Source organism: Zootermopsis nevadensis, unplaced genomic scaffold (assembly GCF_977971745.1).
Source record: "Zootermopsis nevadensis isolate Lab colony 2312 unplaced genomic scaffold, Znev_1.0 Znev_ptg000021l, whole genome shotgun sequence".
NCBI lineage: Eukaryota > Metazoa > Arthropoda > Insecta > Blattodea > Termopsidae > Zootermopsis > Zootermopsis nevadensis.
The window spans coordinates 887,429-914,707 of NW_028259153.1; the positions used below are offsets into that span (position 1 = coordinate 887,429).

The 27,279-nt window shown below is 36.6% G+C and overlaps 1 protein-coding gene across 1 annotated transcript; it reads left to right on the forward strand.

Annotated features, from left to right (window-relative positions):
- The first annotated feature begins 1,304 nt into the window (after positions 1–1,304).
- LOC110838615 (guanine nucleotide-binding protein G(q) subunit alpha) lies at positions 1,305–27,146 on the forward strand. Its single transcript, XM_022081948.2, has 8 exons — positions 1,305–2,008; positions 2,183–2,367; positions 9,399–9,553; positions 12,221–12,349; positions 14,948–15,077; positions 16,733–16,886; positions 18,556–18,663; positions 19,459–27,146. The coding sequence occupies exons 1-8, from the start codon at positions 1,828–1,830 to the stop codon at positions 19,539–19,541; spliced, it is 1,125 nt and encodes a 374-aa protein (XP_021937640.1). The 5' UTR covers positions 1,305–1,827; the 3' UTR covers positions 19,542–27,146.
- The last annotated feature ends 133 nt before the right edge of the window (positions 27,147–27,279 follow it).

Here is a 27,279-nt window from a genome sequence, read left to right on the forward strand (position 1 = left end):
AAAAACATATTGGCTACATCATGGCCATTTATTTTGATTAGGGCAAGAACATGAAAAGCGTTTTTTTTTAAAAAAACGAATAGGACCTTTAAAAGTACAATAATAATAATTTTTGTAACATGAGACTCCAACACATCTTTTTCAATGAGACATTTCCGCGGACAGGGCCACCTATTGGTTTATCCGATAACTCATTCGAAAGCTAACATTACGTAATGTATGTAAAAATAGAAGATCAACTTACCGAACTTACAGTCTGACGAAAGATGGCCTTTCTGGGCTATAGCGCCGTATTATGCAGAAGAAGTTTACAGATGTTTTAGAGGTGCTTGCTGCCTCCATAATCGCCGTGATGATGGAGGAAAAACCAATTTTCGGAACGCTGTCTTTTAAACTAATAGACGAAGGAAGATGGCCAGGAATATCCATAAGCTCATGCAAGAATCTATTTTGCTGCATCGTGTAAAAGCGTATGGACCTCGTAGGACATGAACAAGCATCTTCTTTTATTTTGTAAGGTTTGAGGTTTTCACAGCGGTGAATATGATAATTTCTGGGTTGTTGCCCTGTATAGTATGGTCGATCGATTTATTGTATCATCTTGTCTATGGAAAACCCTGACCGACAGATCTAAGGCGAATCATGTAGAACTTAGTTTGGGTATAATGTATTCAATGTGCTTTTCCCAGTTTATGTTTTCAAAAATTTGTAAACCACTGAATTTAGTTGTTAATACTTCTCCAATTGTTTATCATAACCTATATTAAAATCGATAATTGTTTTTAATTTAATTTACGAAATGTATCTGTTCAGAATCTAAGGAGCGCTTATTAACTATAAACTAGTTGCTCAGATCAGCAAACACATCATTTATGATTTAGTTGCTATAACATTCGTATCATCAGAGAAGATTATAGGCGTGGACTGAGAATTGATTATTTGGAGTAGATCATTGGTATATAAGAGGACAAGAAGATGACCAAGTACGGAACCTCCAAGAACTCCATGTTTTCTAGTGTCCCAGTTTAAATATGAGTTACAATTTGAATTAGGGGATTAAATTTCTACTATTTTCTGCCATTAAGATATAATGTGAACCATTGCCCAGTTTTACCTTCAATTCCATAAGAATTTAGTTTCCGTTATAATATCATGAAATCAGCGCTATAATTTATGAAAAACGTAGTGATATAAACATTAATTAACATCGTATGTCTAGCGATCAAAAATTGCGATTACATGAAACAATTCAATGATGTGTGGTTGGCATTATTGTATACCTATTTATCGTCTGCTTCGTACAGACGGTCTACATTTTTTTGGGTTAGTAGTGAGGTTTGGTACGGTACGTGAAAGCGGTGTGGAAGTAGTGAATTCTAGTAAGCAGATTTATAATTAATGAAGTCGGTCAGCATTTACCATATTACACGGCCCCTACATTCCAGAATACAGCCTTTTACGTACTTTTACCGTAATGACTCCATGATTTCTCCTAGTTCAGTTTTACAACCGTTCTATATTGTGAATTCAGCGCAATAATTTAAGAGAGTATGTACTGATGTAAACACATTTTTAGCAATAAACGTCCAGCGATCGGAAAATGTAATCATTACAATATGAACCGATTGAATGATGAGGGGTTGGCATCATTACCTCTTTATCGTCTGCCGCTTCGTTCATAGATGGCCTACACTTCGTAGTTCTAGGAATGAGGTGTGGTATGGTATGTCAAAGCGGTTTGCGGTTACCAAATCCTACAAAGCAATTTATGTCATGTCTGCTAGTGTATCAGAGTGATTTCCCTTTTACAAAGAAATGCAGCTGTAAATGCACACAGAACAGCATTGTGTAAATAATTTGCCTTCAAGTGAAATGGCCATGAGCGTGATATGCTGGTGTTGTCTATCACAGGAAGCAAGAGCAAGGAAAAAAATTAGTGACGAGATTGATAAAATCTTACTGGAAGAGGAGAAAAATATGAAAAAAGAATTTAAACTTCTTCTGTTAGGTAGGTTTGTGTACAATGTCACTACAATAAAAACGTGGTTGTGTTTTGCAGTTTGAAATGGTGATAAAATATGGATTGCGTCTAGATTCTAAATCTCCGTTCGAAGTTCTATACATAACACAACTTAGATGTTCATTAGGTAATGAACTCAACTGTGTGAATTGTGTGCTTTAGGTGCAGGAGAATCAGGAAAATCGACATTTATCAAGCAGATGAAGATAATTCATGGTTCAGGTTTTCCTGAAGATGAAAGAAGAAACCTCATCCAGGTGGTTCACCATAATTTATGTGTGGCCATGCAAATGTTGATCAAGGAAATGGAAAAATTGCAGATCCAATTTGTTGACATCTCCAATGTTGTAAGTAATTTGGGACTAGTCTTGATAACTGGATCCATAAAATTTGTAGGTTTTAAGAGATTGTGTGTCTTAAATATTGGATTCTGTGATGCTGCTTGCAGTAAAATGGAACAGCCAGTCACATCATACAGAATTATTACTTAAGTGTGTGCTAGCCACTTTATATAAAAAAATCACGTGCCAATATACATGAACCAAAGTCTGAAAATGTGTTCACTACTAACACTTGTTAATTTGTTAGTGACCAGGATTCTGGTGTGTTTCTGTGAACCATAGTCTCGGGAACCCCTCAGGCCACCATGCTTTACCTATTTCTCTTGAACCACTGCTTATATTTACAGTTTTCTGGCATCCGTACTGATATCACAGAGGCAAAACATGTGTTTTCTTTCACTGTGCACAGGTTATAAATTAATGGAAATAACGCAACTGATATAATTTTTTTCTAGAATTAATGCATGGTCATTTATAGGTTTCTAACTCAAACTGAATTTTATAAACTTTGTGTTGCCTTCATTTATATTACATATTGTTATAACACGGTTATAAATTACAATGCAGTTGCATTCACAATTAAAAGTTTCACCTCAAAAACTGTAATTCTGTCCGAAACATTACATATTGTTTTTAATTGCATTACATAGCTGTTGATGGGTTTCCTATTTTTCAGTAAAATATATAAGACTTATTTTACAATACCAAAAAATTATGTATGTGCATTACGGAATCTTTCTCCATAGAAACACATGCACAATCTGCCAGCATATTTTGTGAAGTGTGCAACATCTATTCAGCAATTGAGTAGAATGAATTTTGCAATAGAAAGTAACACATCATTTGAAAATGTTTAAAAATGTAAGCGTCTGGGAACAACAATAACAAATAGAAATGAGTCTCGTGATGAAATTAAGGGTAGAATACATTCTGAAAACATTTGTTTTTATTCAAATCGGAAACTGTTATCATGTCGTCTGCTGTCCGAAACACTAAATATCAGAATGTATAACACAATGATTTTGCGTGTTGTCTTGTGTGGTTGTGAAACATGGTCTTTCACCTTGAGGGAAGAACGTAGATTACAAAAGTTTGAAAGTAGGGTGCTCAGGGGGATATTTTGACTTAGGAGGGATGAATTTAGAATATTGCATAACGAGAATCGTACAGGTTACCTAGCGTAGTAAGGATAGTGAAATATAGGGAGCTTTGATTGGCTGGGCATGTAGCACGCATGGGGGGGGGGGGGGGAGCAAGGATTGCATACAGAAGTTTGGTAGGGAATCCATCTGGAAAATGACCAAGAAGGAGGTGGGAGGATAACATCAAGATGGATCTTCAGGAGGTAGGCTGTGAGGATTGAAAATGGATGGAGTTGGCTCAGGATTGTGTCCAGTGGCAGGCTTTGGTGTTGTCGGTGTTGGACTTGCGGGTTCTGCAACCAGGGAGTTAATTTAGATATACCATACCAAAATAATAAATAAAATTACCCATGCAGGAGTTAAATTTGGCATTTACTTCTGATTCTAAGAACATTTATTGCCGTGTCTCATTTTGTAGTAAAGATTGGAATTTTTTTATGTTGTCTCCTTTAAACTCCCTTATTATTAATCACTGTGGCTTTCTAATGGGGTTTTCAAGATTAATTAAGCATGCATGAGCTTGGTGATCAGAGAAACCTACGTCTGTTACTGCTGGTGACTATACCATTTACCTTATAGTTTGGGAAACTGCTGTACATACCAGATTATACATCAAAACTAACTGTTTAGTTAGCGTCACCCTCTTTTGGAGAAAATTTATAATGCAATCACAACTCAAAATCAGAGTTTTTCCTTTTGGGTGCTATTTTCTGTATCACCAACTCTAGCTTCTTTGAGAAAATACCGAAATATCCATTAGCATTCTAGCAATTCTGTTAATCCAATTTTAAATATTTTTTTTTTGTAATTTATGTATTGAAAATAACCTACTTCCCTGTTAATAAACTAACACCAATGATCTTTGTTGCAATTCTGACACTCAAATTAATTTATTTTGAATATTTTCACTCCATAATGGATATTTAATAATTTTGGGGTAAGTCATCTGACATCAGAATGATATTGACTTTACAAAAGAAAATTGTCAGATTGATGGCTGGTGTAAAACCAAGAAATGTATGTAGAAGTTCATTGTAAATAATTAAGTACATTTTCAAACTAATTCTGCTGTACGCAGTGTGAACACAAGGAGTAGGAATCGGCTTCACAGACAAATTGCCAACCTGTCATGCTTTCAGAAGTGTGCGTATTATGCAGGCATAAAATTTTCAGCATTTTACAGTCAAGTCTCACAAATCTGATAATTAATAGGTACAGTTTAAAGTAGTATTTAAATATACTATTTACACATTGCTTTTACTCTCTTGATGAATTTCGAATGTTCACTAATAAGTCGTAATGTTCATCAACCTTTTAAATACCTGTTGCCAGTATTCTGGCCTTGTATCTGAACTTTATAGATGTGTGTGGCCAGTTAAATGGCGACAAGCGTAGGCATCCTTTGTGAAAATTTGCATATAAATTTATATACCGACGAAAAGAACTCTGTCTTGCAGAGGTGTACATTTGCAATTTAAAAAGGTACAGTAAAGGTTTAATTGTCGTTGTGTAATATAAATAGGTGGTATAATTTATCTACTGTATGTGATGGGTGGACGTGCTAACAACATATCAGTAATTTTTCAAACCCTTTGTTTATATTGTGTGACCTGAGGGCAGCTCAGTCAGTATTGTGATTGACTATTGACTGGATGATCTGGGTTTGATCCCTGACAGGGGCAGAGGATTTTTCCTCTAGCTTCTGCGTGCAGATCGGCTCTGGGACCCACCCAGCCTCCTATCCAGTGGATATCAGGGTCCTTTCCCAGGGGTAAAACAAAGCGGGGCGTGATGCTAACCACTGAACCCCACTTAGTGCCGAGGTTAAGAATATACCTCCTCTTCCCCCAAGCACCTATGTGGCTTTTAGTTGGACAGCTTTAATTTTTTTACTGTATGTGAACTTTTTATAATATTGTCAATTTTACTTGTAATATGTATGATACATATCATTAATTATTAAGATTTATTCCACATCCTGTTGTTATCTGACTGACTTACGGATCAATGGAATGTGACAAATATTAAATCTCATCACTTCATAATCTTTTTTTCATGTTCTGACGCATCACACTCTAGCTTTGATATCTCGTTATGACGCTTTGTGATCACTGTTTTACTGAGGAAGTTTTTCAGTCTTACAAGGAAATGTTTCTGACATTATTATGTCAACGTACAGCACAAAACACCGGTGATAAGAGATTCCATAATTATTACAAATACTCTTAATAGACAAGATTTGCAACGAAAGTAAATATCTCTGTTAAACAGAAACAGAGAAGAGCATTTAGAACATATGAATTTATCAAATTCCAAGCAACACAGAGCTTTCAGATCCGAGAGTCAAACCACATAAAACCTGCCCAGGCCTGCCAATACTTCTTACACTACAAGACTCATACCCACCAGCTAAATACTAAATTATGCAAACTAAGCATGCACGGGCATTTGAATTCTGTCTCAGCAGATGCGTTGGTTGTTGTAGTAATTTAAAATACTTCACTATATTTTTTCTCCAAAATTTACTGATGTGTATCTACAGAAATAAATAATTCCAGTGACATGTGATTGTAAAAAAATTATTTTTTTATAATAACATAGGTACATACATGAACCTAAATTATTAAATATAAAGAATTTAAAAGAAATGTGTTGCTTGATGTTGCCTGAACAATACAAGTGAAGTGGTTGTCCATATAAAGGCACTTCACAAAACCAAGTCGCAACATATCTGCAGAGGTTTTAATCAGTAGTTACATGCACATTATTTTTTAAAAAATTACTGTATTTTGAGAAATATAAGGTCGAAGGTTGAACTTGAAGGCCTTGAAAACTTAAATTGTGCTGAATATATTGATGTAACAGATCACTGGAAAGGTTATCTTATTAGCTTTGAAATTAGCATAAAATTAGCTGTTTATCTCAATTAGGGTGTAAATTATGCTTTTTTTTTTCTAAGACGGCTTGTTCTCAAAAAACATGTATTTTGACAATTTTGGATATCTGTTCTCAAAAATATTGTGGCCATAAAGCAGTAAAATTTAGCAGGAATTTTGTGTCTTCATCTGGGATACAGCCTCACAAAAAATAATCCAATTCTGAGGAGGTCTGCATGTGACCTGTGTTTCTTTATACATATTGAAAGAATTAAATATGCTATGGAAAGGAATTACATAAACAGTCATTGAATTTATGGAAAACTGCAGAGCTAAACAGGGAAACCATGTTTGAACCTCCTCAAGGTTTCATTGCAAATTGTATTTTTTCCAGTTAAATGTGTGAATAAATTTGGGGATTCGTACAAACATTGGCATAAGACCATAAAAATACACTAGTGTGCTGGTTGGTTGTCGAATTTAATGACAGAGTCTGATCTTAACGTAAAGTGGCGTATCTTCTGCAAGAACAAAAAGTCACACGGGGCATAAGACTTTGATGTATTCTTCGGAATTACTAGAGTAATGAAAAATGAAATTTAAAGTTTTAGGAGTTTTTGCATGTAGGTAAGGTTAATTGAAAACAGCAAGTTATGTTTAAAAGATGGTCAAAGTTTCAAAGATTGATGAAAGACTCTGGTTACAAGCCGCGTTAGGTGGTTGAATGGTTAATAAACCATCTCTTCTGCCAACATCTCTGCTCTCATCCTCAGGGCTGCTGTGTAACAAATCTGGTCCTTCGTAGTTACGTTATGTTACGCAGCAGCCCCGGGGATGAGAACAGAGATTGTTTTTGAAACGTTGGCAGACGATATGGTTTATTCACCATTCAGCCACCTGACACAGCTTGTAACCCGAGAGTCTTTCATCAACTTTGGTTGCCGTGAAAGCTTCACTTTATACATATTTATTTATCTTTTGGCTGTTATTGTTCATTTTAAATTAAAATTAAAAAATATAACTAAAGTGTGTTATCATCTGAGCATTCTTTTCTCATTGGTATTGTACTGCTGTTATTCGGCGTTGTTGGCATTTATTATTAAACTCTATTAACTGAAGTATTATTTTTGTATTGAATTATTGTTTCTCATCATTCCTATAATATGCTTTTGTATAACCGAGGCCTCTCCTCGTTCCTTTAACATGCATGGGATTATATTTTGTGAGTATTGTGTGTTAATTCCCTTAGATATTTTCCTATTTAATTAGCATTACTATTGTGTGGGTCTTTCAAGTTGATTGCTCGCCGGTTGTTAATGCACGCTTGTTTGTAGTTTCCTGGTTACGTTGTGCTGTATTATGTCATCGAGGAGGGTTTATCTAGTGTTGTCTTTTGTACAGACACAGCCAACCATTCGTTTAATATTCACAGATGTTATACATAGCATCTCATCGACAAAAGGTGTTCGAAGGTCTGCCAGTGGAACTGTAAAATTGTGTATCTAAATAAATTGCCTGGATTGTTTCGTTAGATAGATCTCGTATTACCAGCTGTTGGAAATTCATAATTTTATTATTTGCCAAATGATGTTAGTGTGATCGGATTGTGGATAATGAGATGGGTGGAGAGATAAAAAATTCGTACAAAATTTTAGTCGAAAAATTTCAAGGTAATTCATGACTTCGGAGACTTAAGTGTAGGTGTGGTGATAATACTGAAATTAATTTTCAAGAATTAGGTGTGATGTGGTTTAGACTAATTTGGCTCAGGATAGGGACTTTTTGGTGGACTTTTGTGAATATAGTACTGAACCTCTGGTTTCCACAAAAGGTGCGATCTTGACTAGTTGGGCAACAGGAAGGACTTTGCCCCATGGAGTAGAACATTAACAGCATGATGTAGTCAGGCATCCTGCTGGATCAGCCTGTTTCTCACCGTCTTTCACCCAGGTGAGAACTGCTACTTAGGTATAAAGTATTTCTCGTTACAAATATAATGCAACGGGAAACTGAACTCGATACTTATTGTCCTTACATTATCATGAAGTTAGCACCAACAAGTATAAAACAAAGTTATTTTCAACTTATATTTTGAGAAGTACTCCTTTTGTCAAGCTGTGAGTGGAGACCTGAGGTTTCTTCATTGTCTAATGGCAATCAAAGCAATGGATTCTTATGTGGTGTGGCAAGGAGAGGGAAAATTAGGAGTGAAGATGGTACTTAATTTAAAATAAAAGACCAAGAAAGATGGACGTGTAATCTTGATGTCACTTCTGTGATATCCACATCAAGTTTTATTTTATAAACCTGCTGGAAAATGAGATGTTGGTCACCTGCAGAAAAGGTGGAGGGACAAATAATTTAGCCTTGGAACAGGTTTTGACCCAAACCTTAATTTTGAAGAAAAAGAAGATTGTTAGGGAAATCGGTTGTGGTGATGGCTGAGTTGAAAGGTCCTCTTGTGGTCTCAAAACACTAATAAATGAGCATTGCTTAGATTGGCTGAAACTGGCAGTCTTGTGACTTCAGTTTGTTATGCAGGAAAAGTTCATTATGTGATTCAGTGCGGGCCAGTGGGAGGCAATTTGTTTATGTGAAAATTGCCTGAGAACTTTTTATGGGGTCCATTGTATATTTTTAGCCCTATTTTGATATGCATCCTGTTGTTTTTGGTGTTAAACATTTTAAGTCTGATACAAGGCCGTGGTCTAGGCAACATGGAGTTTTCCTCCGTGGCATCCCAACAATTACTCCATTCACACACAGAAGAAGGCAATGGCAAACCACTTCTGGATCATCTGCCAAGAACGTATATGAACAGGTCCCAGTCCGAGAAAAGGATGGAAGGATCCTGTTCATATGGACCTGTCGTCAGACAGAACACTAAATAAATAAAATAAATAACAAGAAGATGTAGCTGTTTATTTGGTAAGATTGTGTCTTGTCATCCAAAGGAACAGTGGATGCTAGTTCAGTATGTTTGTTGCAGTTTTCAATTTGAATTTTTATTTGTGTCTAGGAGAGAGCCAGGCTGTTTGTGGAAGAAGAGTTTAGTTACCTCACTGCACCAAGTTGTGGGCACATAGAGGTCTGCAAGACTCTGTGGGCTGATCCTGGCGTTAGAGAATGTTTCAGACGAAAGCAAGAGTTCTACATAACAGAATCAGCTACGTAGTAAGTTTGTATTATTTCCACCGCCAATTTACTCATCAACTTAACCTCTTACGAAGGCCAGCAATTGTTATGAACTTCAATAGTTGAAGTAGATTAGTCATTTGTACTTCAATCTAAGTAATTAATTGGGCAGTTACATGTTACAGCTGTGAATCACACTTTTTAAAATCTTACATATTATACGCGCTTACAAATTGTTGCCAGGTGCTATTATGAATCATTGATGTTTTGTGTTGATAAATAGGAGTCCAAAAGTTAGACTTTATGCACGTGAAATGTATAATATTAAAAATTAATTATTTTTAGTAAGTGTTTCATTTATATACTGAGCGTTTCAGTTCACTTCAATCACATTCTGTATTTCATGGCTTGTATAATTTTTACTGCCTTATTTGAAGGCAATTTCCTTTTGAAATTAGTTGTTTTATCCAGGAAAAGACACATATCTTTAGAAACTACAGAAAATGTCAGATTACTGTCCATATTTTATAATCTATATGAATTCGTAAAAATCCATTTAAAATTAAGCAGTACGTACTATTGAACTTTGGTACCACAGATATAAGATGTTATGACAGTATACCAAAATGACAAATGAATTTTTTTAACTTAATTCTGACCTTCAGTTTTTTTAAAAGTACAATGGACCCAAATTTAATTTCACAAAAATCGTTCTTATGTGGAAAATGTATGTGAGTTTGGGAAGTGTGTTAAAGGTTTAATTCATTTCAAGACATTGTTTATACAATTTAAATGCTAATATTTGACAAATAAACATTATGATAACATGGAAAGAGTCTGAAATTAATAGAAATATAAAAGTATAAAGTTTGCAAGAGAGTTCTTTCCACTGTTAACACATGCAGTCAAGCTCCGAATGCTCATAAATGGGTGTCACTGATTGGTTGAAACTGGCAATCTGTAGTTTGTTATGCAGGATAAGTTCATTATATGTGTCAGTTTTGCTATTGGATTAAATTTTAGTTAGACAAAAGTAAGTTACTGAGAGGAAACTGCACTGAAATTACTTCATGTGACTTAAATAAGAATGAAGGAGTACATATTTACAGTAACAGCTATTACGCATTCTTCATACTCAATTTTAAAAGCAGTTGAGCAAGATAATAATATGCATGAAACCTGAACGATTTATCTCATTAAGATTTGCAACTAACTCGAAACATTTTTTTACATTTTGCTTCTCTAATATAATGTAAATGTAATCTTGTTTACGTCTTCAGTTAAAGAGGCATTTGGCAAAATTATACAGTCGTCGAGTCACCAGGGTTTAGGAAGAGTCTCGTAATTAAACTTTAATCAAATTGGAGTTTATATGTGTGACTGGCAGGCCATTGGATATATATATATATATATCACATACCTTAATGTGCGTTAAGAACACATAACGTTAACCAGATAATAACCCGACATGGCCTGCCTATTGTAATTTGACTCTTGGCTTCTCAGCTGGTGCACACAGTTGTACACAGCAAAAAAAACTGTCATGTTGTGTGCTAGGTCATAGGGCACCTACGTTGATGATAAAGGTGTAAGAATGCGTTTGAATGGCTTTTAGTTTGAAAGTGGACAACCACTACTACTTCTTAACAGTTTTGACTTTTCTGACTGGGATAGACTAAAAATAAGCTATATTTTCCATCATGCCGGATGCTTCTTCGGTGATAAAACCAAATGGATGAGTAAGTTCATGCAAGGTGTCCGACAATGCGTAAAATATACCTAAAACTGTCTACATGAACAAATAGAAGAAGGAAAATTGTATGACTGCCATGTGTTGGTAAATACAGTGTGTTGTTAGTTTGTATTGTAAATCGATCCTTCACTTTAGCAGATCCACAAGTGACTGTCGTAACCAGGCATCACTGTGGTTAGATCTTACAGAATCATGCACACTCTGTTTTGTAAAATTATGCTGTATGTACGAGGCTCGTCCACAAAGTAAGTTTCCCTGGGGCCGTTTACAGAAACAAAACACAATTTCATGGAAATATTTATTGCAACAGATACAGCAAGTGTCCAGCTATTTTTCAACACATTCGCCACCGGAATTGAGACATTGGTCATACCGTGGGACCAGCTTTTGAATACCTGCGTCGTAGAAGTCTGCCGCCTGGGATTGGAACCACTGTGTGACAACCATCTCCGCCTCTCTGTCATTCTCAAAACGCTGGCGCTGACCGGACAGGAATTTCTTGAGGTGTAGGAAAAGATGGAAATCACTGGGAGCGAGGTCCGGGCTGTAGGGTGGATGATTAAACACCTCCCAGCTGAACTCCTGCAGGAGACTTGCTGTCCGTCAAGCCGTGCGCGGCCTAGCGTTATCACTGACCGCACTTCACAGTCGGCGGGAGCTGGAATAAGAACCTCCATCTTCAACAGCTGCAACGATGCTACTGTGAGAACGCGGGAAGTGCCGTTAGTGCATGCGCCATGCTACGTCATTGCTCTATCACGTACGCACAGTCGCTTCGCGCAATATAAGGTTTGCTAGCTGTGGGACGAGTGGGAAACTTACTTTGAGGACGCGCCTCGTATGTTGTTAGTTTTTATTGTAAATTGATCTTTCACTTTAGCAGATCCACACTCTGTTTTGTAAAATTATGCTGTATGTATTTGGTAGAGTTGAAGCTATGTGTTTGCTTGCAGCTATCTTCCGAAGATAGATCTTGTGACAACCCCTGACTACCTTCCCACGGAGCAGGATATTTTGCATGCGAGAGTACCTACTTCTGGTATTAATGAGTACAGTTTTAACTTGGAAAAGGTGTCTTTTAGGTATGGTAGGTTTCTAGCTATTGAGTGAAGTACATTTCTTTGTTGATCTGTGACTGATAGTGCTTGTGTTTGCTTTGTTGTGCTTGTCCGTCTGGATGGATGGGAGTACCAACACCAGACTTTCCTGTGTATGTATACAGATCAGTCTTTTGTGCGTGCGTGTGTGTGTTAGCTAACTGTGTTGCTGTTCAAGCAAATGCACTTACGATAAAGTATCGTATGAAATTGTTTTTCTGAATGTGTAATTTTGTCAGTCCCAAGGCCAAAGTTAACTAAATACTGTGGCAGTTATGATTCTGATGTCATATTCTAGAATTTATTCTTGAACGTGTTCTTGAAATTTGTTTTTATCATTTTGTCTATCGGCAGACTGTGGGATGGGTTCCGTGCAGCAACTCTCACATCGCTGCACATCTATATATAAATTAACTGTTGAAAGGGCAATGAAAGTCAGTTGAACATTCACATTTCTTTTAGAAAGAAAAGGTTTTTTTGTGCTTAGGAAAAGTTCCGCTGTTTGTTCTGAAAACCATACAGGCACTCTGTGAGTAACGTGCCAGGTTATTTAATGTTAAAGCTACTGGTACACAGTTACTTACTGTTGAAGTACGTACGTTGTTTTCCTCACCGAAGATATTTTAATCTCTGATGCTTGAAGTTTGCATTCATAGTTCAAAAAATAAAAGTTTATTGATTTTGCAAAGGGCAAGCTTGGCCACTGTGATAAGTAACAGGTTCCCAACATTGGTCTGCCTTATACATACGATCTGACAGTGTTTGTGGGAAGTTCGGTGCGCACAAATACTGCAGAGGGTTAATACGTATCTTCGCAGATAGTTTCTGCAGATACTTCATGAGGTTGTTTTTGGTACATGACACTCATGAGGAAGTTAGGAGGAGATTAAATTCCGAAAATGCCTGCTACTTCTCAATTTAAAATATTTTGTCTTCCCGTCTGGTTTCTAAGAACCTGAAAATTAAAGTATAAAAAACAATAATCTTGCCTGTTGTTTTGTATGGGTGCGAAACATGGTCTCTCACTCAGAGGGAGGAACACAGATTGCAGGTGTTTGAGAATCGGGTGTTGAGGAGGATATTTGGGCCTAGGAGAGAAGACGATGGGGCGTGGAGGAAACTGCACAATGACGAGCTTAGAAATCTGTACTCCACCCCCAGTATTGTCAGAGTGGTTAAGTCAAGAAGAATGAGATGGGCTGGGCATGTAGCGCGCATGGATGGGACAAGAGGGAAACCTGAAGGGAAGAGACCACTGGGGAGATCTAGACGTAGATGGGAGGATAATGTCAGGCGGGATCTATGGGAGATAGGAGTTGAAGGAGACTGGATTTTGTTGGCCCAGGACAGGGTCCAGTGGAGGGCTTTGGTTAATTCGGTGATGAACCTTCAGGTTCGGTAAGCCATCTAGTTAGTTAGTTAGTTAGTTGGTTGTTTTTGGTCTTCTGACTGGAGCTTCAACAGTTTCGTTTATGATGACTGTGTGTGTAAGAAACCCTTATCCTGCCTTACGAGTTGATGTGCAAGACCATATTATAAATCCCCTCAGCATTAAAAGTGCATAAATTAAAGTCTGGACAGAATAATTTCTGCAGTCTATTGGGGAAATTGTAACATTCTGTGGTTTGCCATAATCCCCTTTTTCTGGAATAAGAGTTTTCTGTATGCAGGTGTGGTTGGATATGTAACTAAATGTTGGTGCAAGGAGATACATTGAACAAGGTTCTACACTTCCGTTACCTGGTTTTTGTCTAATAAAATAATTTGAATAGAACGTGAAAATGTTATTTGTGATATGTTACTGTGCTTCAAGGTGCTGTTAACAGGGTTACACTGTCGGTACTGACGTCAGAATACAAGTATTTAATCATTTAGGAGTTAACAGATTAAAATAAAAATGATTTCTTAAGTGTGAAATGATTTCGTTTTAAATATATTTGCAAAAGGAAGTGAAGTAGAACTTTGTATGATCCATACAAAAACAAAGGTAACATGCATCATTTCCAGTTTACTTTTCCACACTCGCACACGTGGATGAAGGAAACTGTGCTGGAAAGATCGTGAATCCGAAAGATGGCTGTGGTCTGGGCTGTTGTGTCGGTAAACTACCAGACTACATGGCGCAACAACCCAGAAGACAACCGTCCTCAGACTCACCGCCATGAAAATCTCACATCCTACATCTTGAATCAAGTTTTATAATTTGGCTATTGAACAGTTTTTTTGCAAAGAGGCTGAATTTATTTAAATTATCACGTAAGAAATGTGCCCTGGGTCATATTTAGATACAATAGGTTACATTTATGAAACATGGGAGATCAAAAAACATGACTCATTATGAACTTCGCTGTATGTACAGTGTGTTTTATTGTGAAGATTTCCGTCTTCTGGGTTGTTGCGCTGTGTAGTCTGGTCGATGTTAACATCGACCAGACTACACAGCGCAACAACCCAGAAGACGGAAATCTTCATACTCACCGCTGTGAGAACCTCAAGTCTTACATGTTTTATTGTATTTATTCTTCTGTCTATATGTGTGGGGATGTACCATGGATATGAATATCTTGAATATTATAATTGCAGAATTGTAGATGTGGGTGGGCAAAGAAGAGAAAGGAAAAAATGGATCCACTGCTTTGAAAATGTGACGTCTATAATATTTATCACAGCCCTAAGTGAATATGATCAGTGTTTGTTCGAAGATGAAGGTGAGGTAAGAACTTACTTCAAAACTTTATATTGAAAGTGTATGTCTTTATACAGAGTTGTCCCTGACAGTATGATGTGTGTTACTTTATTATAGTAGTGGGAAAATTTTCTTCGAATATTGTTCATTTACCAAATTAAAAAATGTGCATGTATGTGACGTACAAAGAAGGCTCCATCTTTAAAAACATCATATTTACAGTCAATGTATAATAATAAAATAATAATGGTCATTTAAGTGCTAATATTTATTGATGTATTACTTACAAGGAAGGAAACGTAAAGTAGTAAGGTATTGTAAAGAATTGATTTTGAAGGGTAACTTGAGTAAATGTAAAATAGCATTAATTAACTGTCCAGGTTAAGTTTCTTAGGTCTGTGTGCATGTGTGAATTTAATTGGAATTTAAAATCTTTCAGAGCGCTCGTTGTTACAAAATATGGTTTATTTATTGCAGTTTTAAAGCTAAGAACTGAAAATGAAAACTTTGTTATTAAGATTTAACTCATTTACCTATATATGAAGTTTCATAATAATCAGTCTTTATGTTTGTGCCTAGTTTACATTTATTTTCGGTTGTTTGGATTATTTTTCTATGGTTTAATCAATTATTCTGTGAATTTAACCCCATATAAGTCTTGAAGTACTTGGCTTAGAACTGCTATATGGATATTTGTTTGATTTTCGTATGAGTCTCACATAAAATAAAGCTTGAAAATGGAGGCACACTGAAAGATGGAATATTGGTGGCCAAAATATAAAGATAATATATGGATTTAAATATTTAGTAATAACTTTAGAAATACTGGAGAATGGAGGAATCTGAAAACATCCATAAAAACAAAAGGCAATGTAGCATTAACAGCTATTGATAGATGCTTAGATGCAACTCGTAATATGAAAGTTAAGACAGCTGACAATTCTGTAAGAAAACACAAGATCTACTGAGATGCACAGACAGTGACGCGGCAGAAATGGAGCTAGGAAGTGACCGTGGAAGAGGAAACACCAGGAGACTAAGGAAGATTATTAGAGAGAGAGGTGTAATGATATTGAAAGGCAAAATTTATTTTCAGTTATGTCTGAAAAGATGTCATTAGCATTTTTAAGAGTTGAAGCAGAAATGGGGTAGGGAAGACTATCATGAACTCTGCTCCAGAAATTAAAGTGGTGTGTTAGCTAGGATCGGAGCAGGAGTTTGGAAGCTAAGAGGAGTTAGAAGGGGAAGGGGAGAAAGGAGCATGCTCCATATGTGGGGGCAGTGAAGATGTCATGCACATGCTTTTGAGTTGCCCTGAAATCAAAAAATTAAGAATGCAATTTGCGAGTAAGAAATGTTAACGTGTAAATGAGGATCTAGCATGCAAAGGAAAGAGTAAATTGTATTATAAAACTACAATGGAACCTCCTTTAACTGACCTATATGGGGAGAAGGACCATAAATTGGATATGAAAAAATAAGTAGAAGATATAATTAGCAAAGTTGAAACAAAAACATGTAAATCACTGTTATAAATACCGAAATATTCGGAGATTTAACGCAGATTTTCCTCGGCAGATGATGCGGGCGTTTCGCACGCACAATTTGTCGCAACTGTGACAGAGTACTAGAGTTAATTTCCTGATCTTGTGTTTATGATGTTTGTGTGTCATTACTTTCAGAATCGTCTGGAGGAGAGCATGGCGCTGTTTCAGGTGACCATCATGAGTCGGTGGTTCCAGCGATCGTCAGTTATGTTGTTCCTAAATAAGAAAGACTTACTTCAAGAGAAGATAATGTATTCTGACCTTGCTGTTCATTTTCCAGATTATGATGGTATGTCAATATTCTGTCATCCCTTCTCAAATCAACACAGTAATTGATAAGACTGCCTTGGATTTCAGTGAAATTTTATAAGCCTGCGAAATCTATGAGGTTTCTCCTTCCCCCATCAGTCAGTTTCAGAGTTATTTCGTGTTGAAGTTATATATGATTCTTTTCCGTCCTGTGTCAATTGATTTCAGTCATATTGAATTTTTAACTCTGGTCTTAATTATGATAGAGACCTCATTCCTGTACCAATTTAAAGCTTTAAATGGGCTTTCATTGGGTATGCCACATGAATGTTTTGACTTATGACCGTGATTTGTGAAAAAACATATAACCACAATTTAATTAAGTTTCTTTCAAACCTTTTTTTGTGATTCTTTAAGTTAAAAATTACAGGTTGCACACACTTGTTAGTCACTTGGATTAAAGTTTGCAGTAAGCTATGCATGTAATTACATTAATAAGAGAGGTAAAGCCAAAACCTAGCAGGCATATTCATTAAAATATTAAAATTAGTTTTTAATTAGAGTAGGTATGTACAGTCTGCAACAGCATTATTTTTCACTGATAATATATGCGTGACCCATTACCATTTATGGATCCACATTTGTAAGCAGGATATCTAAATGTGAATTATACATGAATTTGCTTGGACCAGAGAGGTGAAAAAAATGTTGGTTGAATTTGACACTCGCTTGTAACATACGCAAGCCAACACTTTGTGTCATATTTACAAGTTATAAGTTCTCCAATGTCTTCCAATTGATACTCTTCATCTTGCATTTGTATTATATGTGTGGTGTTGTACATATTTGCTTCTTTAAACGCCTTGTCTAAACTTTGGTTTTTTTAGGCAGGAATAATAATGCATTTTTTAAGTGCACAAAATTGTTTGAGCTTTCTTGAACCTCTTTTTGAGTGTTATCATTTATTTGCTATGGTCTTAAACAGTACAATACTCAGAGGAGGAATTATTTACAACAGCGTACTCGTAAAGTTGTATTGACTTCGTCATCTGCTCCTTATAGTAGTTTCATGGACTTGCCTTTCTTGCTAGCTTTCTAATTGTTGTCCTAATCCCATCACATGTGCTTTTATCGTGTGACATACCAAAGTCATCATAAAATTATGATAGCAGAGGTTGATGAAAATTAATTTTACACTTGACAAAATCAGTACAGAACTTCCCATACAAGGAAATACAACTTAACTCTGCTGGAATCAAGTGTGATCCAAAAGGATCAATGATGCCCTATAGATTGACTCGTCACGCATGACGTTTTAGTGTAACATCAGACGGCTAACAGAAAGAAATCATATCTTCACATTGCGTTCATGTTGTGGCTGATATCATGGCAGGGGAATAATTATTTTGATATTTTTATTGTTTTTCTCGGTCCCCCTACTCAAAACTTGAAACCCTTTCCATCCCTTAAGAGTTCACTGAGTTCACCTTACATAACCGTCCTCTCATCCCGTTTGACTGTAACATCTGATACAGCATTATTAATCCATGAATCACCTTATCTGATTTCTATTTCATCTGTTCTGTGAAGTGTCCTTAATTTTCTTTTTGTGTCTAAAATTGTTAATTTCATAAAAGGATCATGTTTTGTTCTGTCTGGAGAAATGATTTCAGGCTTTAGTTTCACTGAAACGCTTTGTGTGTCCTCAGGTCCTCCACAGAATGCAGTAGCGGCCCAAAAATTTATTCTAGGTATGTTTCATTCTCTGAATCCAGATAAGAAGAAAGTTATATATGCTCACTACACTTGTGCCACAGGTAAGTGGACGTGTCAGTTGTTTATGATCTGTCTGAGACGATAACTTTCCTAGGCTAAAATACGAGGCGCGTCCTCAAAGTAAGTTTCCCTGGGGCCGTTTACAGAAACAAAACACAATTTCATGGAAATATTTATTGCAACAGATACAGCAAGTGTCCAGCTATTTTTCAACATATTCGCCACCGGAATTGAGACATTGGTCATACCGTGGGACCAACTTTTGAATACCTGTGTCGTAGAAGTCTGCCGCCTGGGATTGGAACCACTGTGTGACAACCATCTCCGCCTCTCTGTCATTCTCAAAACGCTGACGCTGACAGGACAGGAATTTCTTGAGGTGTAGGAAAAGATGGAAATCACTGGGAGCGAGGTCCGGGCTGTAGGGTGAATGATTAAACACCTCCCAGCTGAACTCCTGCAGGAGACTTGCTGTCCGTCGAGCCGTGTGCGGCCTAGCGTTATCACTGACCGCACTTCACAGTCGGCGGGAGCTGGAATAAGAACCTCCATCTTCAACAGCTGCAACGATGCTACTGTGAGAACGCGGGAGGTGCCGTTAGTGCATGCGCCATGCTACGTCATTGCTCTATCACGTACGCACAGTCGCTTCGCGCAATATAAGGTTTGCTAGCTGTGGGACGAGTGGGAAACTTACTTTGAGGACTCGCCTCGTATTTAATGATACTCTGTTTACTGTTGATGTTCAATTATGTTGAAAGAGAGAAATGAAAATTTTGTTTCAGCTTCTGTGTGGAATGAATAATAAATAATTCTAGTGAATTGTGTGATTTCAGACACGGAGAACATGAGGTTTGTGTTCCTGGCAGTGAGAGATTATATATTACAAATCAATCTGGAAGACTATAACCTGGCATAGGGAGTTTTCTCAAAGTGTCTTAACAGGTTATTAAGTGTGTCTGGGGCCATTGTTTTGATGGTAGCTGGCCATCTGATACACCAGAGATCGTGTGCTAGATTTTTTATAGAACTGAAATTACGTGACATTCTGTAATACTAGTTCTTTTCTTCCGTTTGTTTAATAATTGGGTTTCCTTGTCTGTAATTAAGAAGTAAAGGAGTACCACAGCATTTAACGCAATGAAACACAAGTAACATGAAAATAAGGTTTCTTTTATTGGTAATTGTCAAATTTATCGTTAAGTGCAAACTGTATTAATAATCATAACAGGAAATATTACATTGGGGACGTTTTTGTAATGTGGTTATGAAGTCTGCTCCATAAGATAATGTTATTCCAACCATTACATTGTGGCTGTGCTAAAAATGCCAGGGGATGTTTGCTGAATGTGCAGCAATACTGGGGATAACGCGTATCTCAGTTTGTAAGTCGTCTTCTTGAAACGTTCTTTGGGGTATTAAAAATACATCTCTCTCCTTAAAGAGTTATAAAATGATGATAAAATTAAATACTACATGTGTTAATATGTTTTTTAACTTTACGGTTCACATTTGTAAAAGTAATTCAAATTAGAAACTGAATACTTTGGTATAATTTTAAATTTACTTCAAGTTGGTGTTTTTTCCATTTAAGATTTGTATTAATATCTAGTCACACCAAGAAAGCAATGTTTCCTAAGTTTTTTTGACTTTGGAGAAATAAATGTTTTAAGCCGTTCTACTTGTCACGTGGGCACATAAACTATAGGAAGTTCATAAAATTGTAGTCTCAATACAAAACAAGCCAGACAAATAGTAGCAATAAATGCTGAAATTACATGCTTTTGTCACCAGCTGACGAGGAGTGGTGTTTGTGCTCCTGGCACTTAGGTATTGATAATTAAATGTAGTGGTTAGTGCCCTTTAAAGAGTTGAGTAATAAAAGTATTTATAATTTTAGAACAGGCCCCCAGTGTGGTTAGGAGTCAGCGTTTAACTGTCGATCCCCTCCACCAACCATTATCTTTGTAATCACCCTATAGTAGGGGGTAACAGAATATGCGCTGTGGGTGCCAGCATCTCTGAAGAGGATTTTAGGCTAGCCTATGGATGCAGGGGCCATGAAAGGGAATTAGAAATAAAGAAACCAGTAGCCTCAACAATGACATGTCTTGCTACAGTTGATTTTAATCGAAGAAACGCATGTTTGATAGAAAAAGTGCTTTATTTTGGGTGGGGAGTATAATTTTACATTCTTATAAACACAGCACAAAAATACTTAAATTGGTTTACTATTTCTTTAAATTATTTGTTTTGTGGGGTAGCTTGTTAAGAATAGGGACTGACTGTGGACTGCGGTTCAATTTGCATCAGGGGCAAAGAGATTTCTCTTTTAGCCACTGCATCGAGACGAGCTCTGGGGCTTATGCAGCGTGCTGTCCAGTGGGTACTGTGGGTCCTTTCCCAGGTGGTAGAATGACGAGGGCATGAAGCTGATAAATCATCTTTGTCCATTTCTGAGGTCGAGAAGAGTGGAGCTATACCTCCGTTACTCTGTACATCCTCAGGGTATGGTGCTTAGTAAGTACCACGGACAAATTTACTTTCTGTATGATCTGAAGCTTTCATGGCAACGAAGTTTAATGAATTCTTCTCGGGCTACCAGCCGTGTAAGGTGGTTTAATGGAGAAGACACCGATGTTTTGAGGACCATCTTTGTCCTCATCCTCAGGGTTCTGTGTACTGTGCTGACAGTACCCTGAGGATGAGGACGAAATGGTTCTCGAAACATCGGTGTCTTCTCCATTAAACCACCTTACATGACTGGTAGCCCGAGAAGAATTCATTAAACTTTACTTTCTACCTTCATGTAAAATATTAAATCAGAAGCATGAAAAATCAACTTTCAGGCCCCTAGATCTAGACGAACGAGATACTGGAATTTGCATTTTGAGGTTGTTAGGTTACATGACCTGTGGAGGCAAGAAGAGAGAATAATTGCCTCTTGAGTGGTGATGTGTATTGTTTGGTAGGTAAGTTCTTGCTCTTGAAAAAGTTTGATATGCCACATAAAGATTATTGCTTCGAAGTGATAAATTAAAATAGTGATTTTGAGGTACAAGATTATAAGGGTGCTGTGGTCCTCTTTGCATGTGTCAAAAGAATAAATGTTTCAGATTATTTCCATTTCAATGAGGAATGTGAAAATGTGACTGTGTTGTCTTTCATGAAGAGAGTGTTTTTGTTTTATGCTACTGAGATTCTTCTTGGCATCTTGGTCTTCGTATTTAATCTTTATTACCGTGGTATACACGTGTAGTTGAATTGTTTTCCTGATATTGTGCCTTAAGTCCCTTGTGTGATGTGCCGATGTCATTTGGTTCCTTGTTACATGTGATTTAAATGTTTATTCTTGTTACTTGTTACTCAAGACGTGCTAATATATACAGCTGGTAGTTCTGGTTGTCTAGTTTAGTTCTCTGGATACAAACTAGTTCCGTCTATAGGTACAGAGATGGTCGTTCATACTTGGTTGTTACCATGAAGTAAGTTTTTGTGTAGGTTTAGTTTTTAGGGAGGACCAAACAACACACAATTCAGGTGTTGCCGGGATCTGCACATTTTAAACTGGCCGAGGACTTCCAGGATCATATATGCTCTAACGCTAGGCTAATGTTACGTATTGTTATGGTGATTTATTGTTATCCAGCTTTCATTACAATTTGTACGCTAATGGTAACGTAACTTATATTTGTAAAGTATGTTTTTGTTTCCGGTGGGGCACTGACTATTTTTTTTACTTGTTCTTCAGGGCTTTCCTCAGTCCTTCTAGACACATGCCAGTATTTACATTAACATGACTTCTTTCTGTCCCCCTGAAATTTACCGTTCTGTAATCTTATTTTATCTTCTCGTTGATGTAGTGTTAATAAGTTATATAAGGAGGCCCTTTGTGAAACAGATCAACATGTGACATACAAAGTCTTATGTAGAAAGTACGGACATAAGTAATATTAAATTCTCATTTATATTATGACTAACTCACTAACAAATGACTGGTCTAAAAGTAACTGCAAGAAAAATGTCATCATAATGCCTTGGACTGGCGTTATATAACAAGATTGCCTTGTCCCTTTTACACGAATCAAGAACTGATTATATTACTTTTGTATAAAAAGAATAATGTCACAGTTCATGTTTGTTTGTTAAAACGGACTGACTAATGCACACGGTGTATGGACAAAGGAACTGGTTTCAAGGCACTGCAGTATGCCATATAACCTGTTACATTACCATTTTAGCGTCCAATCTCTTGATGCTACCATATTTGTTAAATTTTGATGTGCTCTGGAGTTAGCAAGTCAATTGTGTCAGGATGTGTGTAATTTTACTGTGTTACATACACCAAATGGAACATAGACATATATTTTAAGTGAAATGATGTGTTTTGTTAACTATAATGACAAAAATCCTATGCCTTACATTGTACAGTGTGTGAATAACCTCACAAACATTTCAAACCAAAGACATTTGTTAAGGAAAGTATTATAGCAATAGGATAAAGAGACTTGTGTGTCAAAGAGTGTTCCAAGGATGCTCAAAACCTTCGAGTTCAAAAAAGTTCATCATACTTCAGACTTTCCATGGTATTAGAACAGTTTTTCCTGTTAACAGCCTTTTTTTTTGTTTATCATGAACGAAATTATTTTGTGTATTCATTTTTGTATCCTCGGATTCTTGTTTTTCTGGAAAATTAATTTAATTTTCTCTGTGTATTCCTCATTTTCTTCTATACTCATGTTTTCCTACAAACGTATGCAAGTAAGATTATACAAATATTTTGTAAGTTAAAATGTTAATGATAATTTTGTATCAGAAAAACTAGTAAGGTATATTCCATGTTTGCGTAAGACAGGAGTAGCTAATGCAATACTACCATTGCTTTTGCTTTTAACTGCTGAGTTTTGGATATGGATCCAGGCTGGCATTGATGGTTGTGTTTTCAATATTAGTATTAAGAGAAGGCATATTGTTATATTGTCTTGTAACTACCAACAATAAGACTGACATGAGTGAGGCTGATTAAGCGAAACTGAGGAAGTGCGTTGTTATGTACTGATGCTGTGTCGGTATGTCAGTACTAATATAGCAGACAGGAAAGAAAAGAACTTTTGTCTGAAGAAGGACTTTGTCGTATTGCATATGTTATAAAAACAATCGCTTAAAAAGAGATAACCTGTTCGGCTAGCCTTTGTAAGGAACACAAGTTTTGAGTCGGTAACTCAATTGGTGTTCATGATACATATGAATATATGAACATTTAAATAGGTAATTAAGTTATAATTTGTATTTATTTTAATAGGAAGGTGGTTGGGTCCCCATTTTGATCATATCACCACCTGATTTCTGTGAATGGAGGTGGTGTGTACAGTACTCACAGTGTAACAAAGTATCAGTACAGCAAAAATATTGTCCATTTCCTACTAAAGTACCTCATACTGTTATGGAAACATATTTTACGATAATCAATATTGGTTTTACAAAATTTCGATGTAATGGAGTAAAACCCTATTCCTGTAAAAAGAAAGTTGTTGGTTTTATGAGTTTTTTTAAGTGTTAAGCCCTATGTTTTCAAAGTAAGTGTTTATTCGGAATTATATGTGCGTCATGTCACAAACATACAGATCTTTATATATACTGTAGTTTATACATCCGATTTGTTAACTGCAAGAAAAAATATTCTTATGATAATCTTTGCTAGGATCAAACGACATCATAAAGCCTTTCAGCTTCCATCCATAATTGTACTTTTACCACGGATTTTCTACATGCTTAGTACAGAGTATGGTGTAGAAGGATGAAATTGTGTTGATTTTCAGTTGCGTGGATGACACAAAATCCCTTCCAAGGTAATGTCTTATTGGCAAATTTGTTTGAAGGAATTTAAAATGTTTTAATTTTGTGAATTATAAGCCTTTGTTTTTGAACAGGAACTGAACTTTGCACTTAGGTAAGCTGGAAATGTTTTACTTAAATTTTTACTATAAATATATAAGTAGAAAAGTAATTTGAAACAATGGTGTTTCAAACAAAGGAACTGAATTTGGGACAAGAAATAACTTACACATTTTAATCTTAAAACCTTGCACATGGTGCAGTGTATTGATATATAAAATCATGCATATAAACAAAACTTAATGTGTAAACAGTTTTGTTTGTATGCATGATTTTGTATGACACATTTTAAGCTTTTGGTAAATTATGTAAAAAGTTTAACATTTTTCCATTCATAATATAAAGGACATTTGTAAAATTTACTAAGGTAGGGTAAAGTAAAGCAATTCCTATACGGACCAATGTTTGCTCTTAGGGGAGAGGAGTTATAGCTCCTACTCATTTTCAACCTCGACACTAGAAGGGGGTGAGTGGTCAGCAGCATACCATCAGGAAAGGACCCCGGTGCCCATCAGACAAGGGGTGGGTAAGCCCCAGAGCCAGTCTGGGTGTAGAGGCTCTCTTCGGGATCAAACCCCAGTCGTCCAGCCCATAGCCAGTCACTATACTGACTGAGCTACGAGGCTCACCACTAGGTTAGGCTAATAGACATATATTGAGACAGCAAGAATCTTTGAAATTGGTCCAATTGTTCAGGCTTAGATTATCTTCAGGAATATACAGCATCAACTAGTTTTGCTCTAGTAACTTAATACTCTCATATGCAACAAGTGTTTCGTGAAACTAGCAGTGCACGGCTCACGCTCCCTCCATGAAGACCCGGAAGCTTTCATCTGCATGATGTTTTCACATTTCATGTATGCAATTATTTAAGAAAGCTTGCTGCAAACGCAATGTAAATCGAACACCACCTCAGATTTTGCTGAAGAGTGATTTGCGTATGTTTCTATACAGAATACAAGTGAAGATGTAAATTAAGAAGAATGGATTTTTGTAACATAGTTCTTCAGGTGCGCAAGGAGAATGAGATGTTTATTGAAAGACATCATCAGATGAAGCTCATTTCATGGTCACGTCAAAATCCTGATCAGTTCCACCGGTTAACTTTTGTAGAATGAGAATACCTATGATGCGGCATTTCTTCGACCGGGTTCATTTACCACGTCCCACCCATTGATAGTACAGCTCTTAACATTGACATTGGAGGAATATCACCGAATGATAAATAATATTTCTTTTCTACAAAACTAAATAATATAAATTGATGATCCTACAGGGGGGCTTGTTGCTACCCTATCATTTCATATCTGATTGCCAGCCACATATCTTATGACCATTTATCATTCTGTTGTATTTTAAATTAACTGTCTACTAGACAAATAAATAGAAGAAGAACCCGTATTCCTCCCGCGAGCGCACAGGAAATGTTAGTTCCTTACATGACATTGTTTTCAAGACAAAATGTTCTCCTAAGGTGCTGTTTTATATTATATTGTTACATTTACAATGATTCCACTTGGGTTATTTGCAACAAAAGATTGATTTATTTCACTGCAGTTGATTATGATTTTCCTCTTTAGTGCACTTAAAAAGTTGTTCTCTGTTACTCTTCAGCTTTTTCGGTTTGTTGGTCCCTAAAACTCGTTCTCTTCCCTTTCTTCATTCAGGTGCACCGCTCTTTGACTTTTGACTTTCTGTTCTAAGTGGCCCGCAGCTGACACCTGTAATTCTTAGGTAATGCCACCCCAGAGCGCTCAGCACCATTCTGGGTACTAGAAGGTATTGCTGGAAGGTTCTAGTAATTGCGCCCATATATGATTGGTCTTTAAGAGCCACGGTGGTCCAGCGGTTAGAACGCTGGCCTTGTAATCCTGGGGCCTCGGGTTCGATTCCCAGCGGTGCCCGAATTTATAACTTGTGTTGGGCAAGGCCGTGGTCTAGGCAACACGGAGTTTTCCTCCGTGGCATCCCAACAATTACTCCATTCACACACAGAAGAAGGCAATGGCAAACCACTTCTGGATCATCTGCCAAGAACGTATATGAACAGGTCCCAGTCCGAGAAAAGGATGGAAGGATCCTGTTCATATGGACCTGTCGTCAGACAGAACACTAAATAAATAAAATGATTGGTCTGTCATGATGTTTCTTCAAACAAGGTGTGGGGGGTTGGACACCTGGCTTCACTCTACAGGTCCGCAACAACTTGTAAATACTTTTATTGCAAATTAAATTGTTCTTTTTACTATTAATGTGTGAGGTGTTTCTTGCCCATCGGAAAGGCTCTCTTTTAAGTGTTTTCGTTGTTACAGTGATACAGTTCTGCATTTGTGATGATAATTATTGTGGTCATAAAAGTATTATTAAGTGTTATGTGTTTCCATGTGAATCCTCTTTAATAATCATCAGTAACTACTTTTAAATACATTTATAATATTTTTTCTCCACTTCCATTGTGAGATATTTTGTCCAGACTACATGAAGCCACAAATTATGTGTAAATTATTTTGTTGTAAGTGACAAAAGGATTAAAGTGTTTTCAGTTTGGTGCAACATGTCACACTGAATTGTGATGTAAATTAACTGATCATTGAGTAATAAATGTGAAGATGTGCTGGGAGCGGAGTCACAGCTGCGTGCATTCTTAACCTCACCACTAGAGCAGAGTACAGTGAGCTTCATGCGTCAGCTGCTAAACTCCAGAGGAAAGAGCGTCCAGTATCCATTCTCAGTAGTGCCTAAACTATGAATAACTTTGGTAT

Bases quoted from the DNA above. Each gene is read 5' to 3' on its own strand.
- LOC110838615 (XM_022081948.2), top strand. From the start codon at position 1,828: ATGCACACAGAACAGCATTGTGTAAATAATTTGCCTTCAAGTGAAATG. The intron at 12,350-14,947 runs GTATGGTAGGTT...TTATAATTGCAG, and splicing joins TTGGAAAAGGTGTCTTTTAG to AATTGTAGATGTGGGTGGGC. The intron at 18,664-19,458 runs GTAAGTGGACGT...GTGTGATTTCAG, and splicing joins TCACTACACTTGTGCCACAG to ACACGGAGAACATGAGGTTT.